Source organism: Ips typographus, linkage group LG11 (assembly GCF_016097725.1).
Source record: "Ips typographus isolate SLU linkage group LG11, UJ_Ityp_2.0, whole genome shotgun sequence".
In the NCBI taxonomy this organism is placed as follows: Eukaryota; Metazoa; Arthropoda; class Insecta; order Coleoptera; family Curculionidae; genus Ips; species Ips typographus.
The window spans coordinates 8,845,331-8,851,388 of NC_138432.1; the positions used below are offsets into that span (position 1 = coordinate 8,845,331).

At 36.8% G+C, this 6,058-nt stretch overlaps 1 protein-coding gene across 4 annotated transcripts; it reads left to right on the forward strand.

The window, feature by feature from the left end:
* The first annotated feature begins 129 nt into the window (after positions 1–129).
* On the forward strand, positions 130–5,901 carry eIF5 (eukaryotic translation initiation factor 5). Of its 4 annotated transcripts, XM_081989306.1 has the most exons (10): positions 130–333; positions 677–772; positions 3,563–3,653; positions 3,719–3,954; positions 4,008–4,138; positions 4,197–4,334; positions 4,392–4,757; positions 4,817–5,137; positions 5,192–5,386; positions 5,439–5,901. In XM_081989306.1, exons 5-10 carry the CDS (start codon positions 4,067–4,069, stop codon positions 5,685–5,687), a joined length of 1,341 nt encoding a protein of 446 aa, XP_081845432.1. In that variant the 5' UTR covers positions 130–333; positions 677–772; positions 3,563–3,653; positions 3,719–3,954; positions 4,008–4,066; the 3' UTR covers positions 5,688–5,901. The 4 variants fall into 4 exon arrangements, with proteins under 4 accessions (XP_081845432.1, XP_081845431.1, XP_081845434.1 ...); XM_081989305.1 differs by having other exon boundaries at positions 659–772; positions 3,719–4,138; XM_081989308.1 differs by lacking the exons at positions 130–333; positions 677–772 and adding an exon at positions 1,636–1,658 and having other exon boundaries at positions 3,719–4,138.
* Positions 5,902–6,058: the final 157 nt, after the last annotated feature.

The window sequence follows — 6,058 nt, forward strand, 5'->3', positions numbered from 1 at the left end:
AAAATTTAAATCATTTAAATTGTTAAAGACCAATTCTAAATTATTTTTAAATTGAGATGACAATCTTGCGTGACCGCCATTACCCACTAACTAATGTCACTGTCAACTGTCAACGTGACATTCACGTTGCGTATTACGGTATTTCACGGTGTGTGCATATGGCAAACGTGGCTGCAGTGAAATTGTGCCTTTAATTAATGATTTTTTTCTTACTTTTTTGCTTTATTCTTGCCTATTTCTAGTGGAAAGGCTTTGCTTATCTTTAGAGTAATATCGATCCGATACCCCTTTACATTTTTTCGTTGCGGACGTGCAAGCGAAGGCAACGAGGAGGTAAGATGTCAGATTATTGCATGATCCACAATTTATATGCGCTCAATAAAAAAAAAAACCATTTACATAATGGTTCAAAGCCCAAATGCAAACTTATCCGATAAGGTTTTCCTAAATTTAGAAATTTCTTGGTAACATATGTTAATACTTAGTTAAAAGTGAGATAAAACGTCTAGTAACAGCACCAAACCTATAATGTCCAGAAATAGTTGGTTTCTGCCATGTGGGCTAATACGTTTTACAATCGTATTGGTTGCTTTTTATAATATCAAATAGAGTATTAACTAATTTATTACAATTGTTTTTTTAATTTGTAATTTTACAGTGAAAATCTCTTTCTCAGGATTTGGACAGTCAGCAGATTTCTTCCCTTTTGTTAACAAAAGCAGTTCGTCCAATTGGGCGCTATCGTTTTATATGACTTTAGAAAGACACAAAGGTAAGAATTAGTTCTAGTAGTAGTATGTTTAGAAGCTTATCAAATATCATCAGAGACTCCTACCACAATATTTGCTATCAACCTACACAGTCATTCACAACACTTTCTTTTTCTTTCTAAAAATATCAATCTAGTAATATAATGAATCACCCTATATTTTTTAACTGTGTACATAAATAAAAATATTATTATAAAAAATGATTGTATTTACTGTGCTATTTGTAATTTGGAGAGTTCTTATGACTAAAATTCTCTCATGGTGTCAAAGGACAATAAGTGCCATTACTATTTACTACTTGTCCATATGTAATTATATTTGGTCTGCAACTATTATAACAATTTATGTTTACTAGTTGTTGGGTTGGCATTGTTGTGAAACAATGATTAAATATTTTTAATTATTTAATTGAATATTAGCTGCCTTAAAATCTGGATTTATTGATTGAATTTAGTGAGGTTTTGGTTAATATTTTTGAACCCTTATTTGGTGGTCTATGGAATATTTTAAATCATGTTTGTGCCTTTCTTTCAATTAGTACTTCAAAAAATAAGTGCCTAGTAAATCATAAAAATGCTAGGGTAGGCTTTAAGACACCCCCAAATGTTCCACCCATCCCCTTGTAGAAACACTGCCCTGACCGCCAGCGCAATTTTCCGGGCTCGCGATCAATGTTACGCGTTTGCGTCGTGGTCCCCCTATTTTCCGAATATAAGGCCACGCCATTCTCCCTTGCCAGTCGTTAACGTGTGTGACATATTCTATGTGCGATAGCGCCCCTTGTTTAAGAAGCCACCATTGCAGACCCGCAGCGACATACGCAAGTGGGGCGCCCGATGCGCCCCCCATTTTTACCGAAAACAGGCACAGCCCTAGAGTTTTTGCACGGTAGGTTTAATAATCATCCTCATTGCGACTTCAAGAACTTTCCACTCTTTTATTAAATATTTCTTTGTGTGTTGGCAGGCCTCACAAAAAGCAATCTGGACTTGTTGAGACTGCAGTTTTTTCTTGTATCCCCTCTTTAAAAATTAATTCAATACGGATGTGTTAATTCAATGCATTTTATTGCAGCTGGTAGTGTAAAGCTGGCTTAAACTAATATAATTCAGAGAGGGTCTTGATTGGGTGTCAATTTGAATTTGTCAGTTTTTTTTTATAACGCAAGACTGCGCCTTCTCCCTCAAAATTTTAATGTTTCTCTCACAAAGTAATCTTACAAAACCTGGCTATTATGCAGATAGACAGACTCTGCAACGACTATCAATATATCTTACCAAGCTGCTCAAACTGTTGAAAAAGTCACCAAATTATACTTTTGTAATGCGTTATTCAACAAAATGTTAACAAGAGTGATGTAAAAAAGAGGCACCTTTTGTTGGTAAGATTTTGTTGTATATCATTATTTTATAAATAAGAATTTTTTACTTTCAATTAGCACAAATATATTCAGGTGGGTCTTTTGTTGTAGCTGACATAATGACATTGACACACACAATGAGAATGATTTTTTTAATGACTAGAAAAGTGTATTTTTAAGGAAATCGTAAGTACAGATAATGCTTTTTTTATTAAGGGTTTGTGGTTCCGCGAAATCAAGTACAACTAATTTAACGAGCATTTTAGAGGGACAACAATTGTCCTATTATAAAAGGGTATACATTTTTGTGTCGTTAACATACTAAAAATTCCGATAACATCGCTGTTATTTACGTAATTCGCGTTATCTAGAATTGGCCTGGTTGTATTGTGTTGTATGTGCTAGATATGTTCAGTTTTAGCCAGACCCAAGGTGTTAATTGAACTAGTTCTTGTAACACAACTAAATTAATTCAAACGGTTGTGCTGATAATGCTTGGTCGGTCCAATAGTATTAAAAAGTGGAACCATTTTGTTTTTTGGTTTAGGTGACTTTAACTTTGGTTTACTGAGTACTGTACCTTATGTTTCTAGGCAAGTATTTTTTAAAACACTGCACTAATTTCTGGTTGGTATTTTTATTTGGTTTGCAACAGGTTTATTAAATTGCTTGCTAAATACTATAATTGACGAGCACGTGATCTCCAACACCTTCAACAAAGGTTGTAGCGATTTTTCAAATCAACATTCAGAAATAAATTAAACGCTTATTTACTTTCCTAATCCAGGTGTATTTATAATTTTATAGTCTTCTAATTTTAGAATATACCATTTTCTGGTATGTGTTGCTTAAACCTCATATTTTCCCATTAACAACCCTATGTACTAGAATTTCACAAACCAAACATTTGATGTGAAGTTTGATAATATATGAATTGAAAAGTCTTGATCACAAATTAGTTTTTGGTCTTAAACAGTTATATTTCTTTTACTATTATTATTCTTTTAATCATTATTTTTAAAATTCTACTAGTTTATTGGATACTAGAATTCTCAAAAAGATTCACTTAAATAACGTACTAAAGCCACTTGTTTTTGAAGAAAAAAACTTAATTGTTTGCTTTTCCTTAATGGATCATACAGAATAATTATTAGTTCTATCGAAATGACGTAAATGGGGACGTTACAGATTATTTTAAGCTTAACACGATAAGCAAAACGTGCTGTTTTTTAATGGGAAAAGTCGAAACAAACTAGTTAGATATATCAAAAAATCCTAAATCTACTTTAATGCACTTTAAAGTATCATTATTGTCTTTTTGACTGTTATTGGTTCAGAAACCCAGAAGCTGATTTACACCTGAATACAGGGCTAAAGTACAACTTTTTGAGTACAAAATGGTATTCTTAACAAAAAAATCTTTTTCTTGCAGAGACATCATTAACCAAAAATATAGTTGGGAGTTCAGGGCCCGAGCCAGCGAGGTGTATGACTTCGCAGCGTCGAAAGCTCACCTCTTATAGGTAATTCCGGACTGGATGAACACTGGTAGTACAGGGTTCGATTAATGGGTATAAAATTGTTGCAGGACAACAAAATTTTCTTCCAATAGGCACCGGAAATTGCAACCTTTTAGAGAAACGTGACTTTCCCATAGTACTGGTATAAGCATTATCACCAACCATCACGTTCTGTTTTCCTGGCCACGATTAGCTGATTACCGACCACCGCCACCATTAGTTCGTCTGTCGGAGAACCCTGTGAATATTGCTACCCCTACACCATCACTCAAGTGGTTTTAGGTTTCCAATAACCATCCCCAAGGTGAATCTGCCTGCCAAACCGAATCTCAGTATTTGTTACAACTGGAATTCTAGATATCTTCAGGAGTCCCCAGTCTTCTTTTTTTTTTTCAATTGTTTTATCAAGCTTCAAGATGAGCGTGAACGTCAACCGTAGCGTCAGCGATGTTTTCTACCGCTACAAAATGCCAAGGCTCATGGCCAAGGTACACTGTTATCACCTTACAAAATTATGTTATACCTAAAGTGGTTTTATTTAACTAGGTTGAGGGCAAAGGCAATGGCATTAAAACTGTTATAGTTAACATGGCCGAAGTAGCTAAAGCTATAGGTAGACCACCCACTTATCCTACGAAATACTTCGGTTGCGAATTGGGAGCTCAAACGTTGTTTGATTTCAAAGTGAGTTACTCTAAACCAACTGAAACCTGCCAAACTAACTTTTTTTAATCCCAAAAGAATGAGCGTTTTATCGTAAACGGCTCGCACGACGCCGTCAAATTGCAAGACCTTCTGGACGGTTTCATCCGTAAGTTTGTGCTATGTCCGGAATGCGAGAATCCCGAAACCGACTTGATTGTCAGCACCAAAAAGAACACAGTATCCCAGGGATGTAAAGCGTGCGGTTACCACGGTCTTCTGATCAGCAACCATAAACTGATGACATTCATTCTGAAGAATCCACCCAATTTGAACCCGGCTACACAAGGATCATCGCTTACCGAAGGTAAACGCAACAAGCGCAGCAAGAAAACTAATGGAGAGGGCGGACAAGAGAACGCTGACGAATCTGGATTGGATAATTCCAATTTGGACGCTTCCCAGGTAAATTAATTTCGTTTTAATTTTTGATTCTCGTGAATAGCGTATACCTTTGAATTTAGACACTAGATAACAACGGTGAAGGTGCTGACGAAGACGACAAAGGATGGACGGTCGATGTGTCCGAAGAAGCTGTGAGAGCCCGTATGCAAGACCTTACCGACGGGGCTAAGAACATGACCATCAGCGATGACTTGGAGAAGACAGAGAAGGAACGCATGGACATTTTTTATGTGCTGGTAAAAAAGAAGTTGGACGCAGGCGTTCTAGAGAAAACTGAAGATCAGAAAGAACTCTTAGCTGAGGCGGAACGTTTGGAGATCAAGACTAAAGCGCCATTGGTTTTGATGGAGCTACTTTTCGATCAAAACGCTCTGCAACAGGTGAATTATATCCATCATTTCGTGTATTCCACGGTAATGTTATGTTGGATTTAGGCCAAGAAATACCGGGTTTTGCTGTTGCGTTTCACCTTAAACGACAAAAAGGCGCAGCGTTATTTGATTGGTGGGTTAGAACAGGTGGTGGCGCTCCACAAAGACGTGCTGCTTCCCAGAGTTCCTGCTTTACTGAAACTGCTCTATGATCTTGATATTTTGCAGGAAGCTTCTATTTTAGAGTGGGCTGAAAAGGTACTTGATGTTTTTTTTTATATCTCGCAGTTCTAAACCTTTGTGTTGACAGGTATCGAAAAAGTACGTGTCCAAAGAGATTAGTCAGGAGATCCACGACAAGGCGGCGCCGTTCACCAAGTGGCTGAAAGAAGCTGACGAAGAATCGTCCGAATCTGAAGAGGACGAAGACGATGATGTGGAGATTGAGTACAACGATCGTGCTCAAGTCACGCCCTTAAAACCGGCAACAGTCGCAGCGCCCAAGACGCCCAAACAGGAGGAAGAGGGCGTTGAGGACGTTGACATTGACGCTATCTAAAGGCGGGGTTTTCCGTTATCAAGCCGCATCATTCATTTCTTCGTAAAGGTGTTTTTCTTTTTTACTTTACTTTTACTACACATAAGAAAGGTGTTTAACTATATTTACATGGATATAGATAGGTTAATATTGTTTCCGAAAATGGCCCTTCAGGCTAATTCGGGAGTGCAATTTTATTATTGTTTTTAATGTGAAATAAAAATGATTTTCGGAACTTTTTTTTTCTTTAGTGTGCCAACCGCAAATCACTTTTGCATAAATCACAACCCAGCATTGTTGGTAACTTGTGATTGGTCGAAAAGCTGCCTTAAATCATGCTGCACTTCAGGAACTGCCAACAATGATGTAAACCATAATAATTTAACCATTCT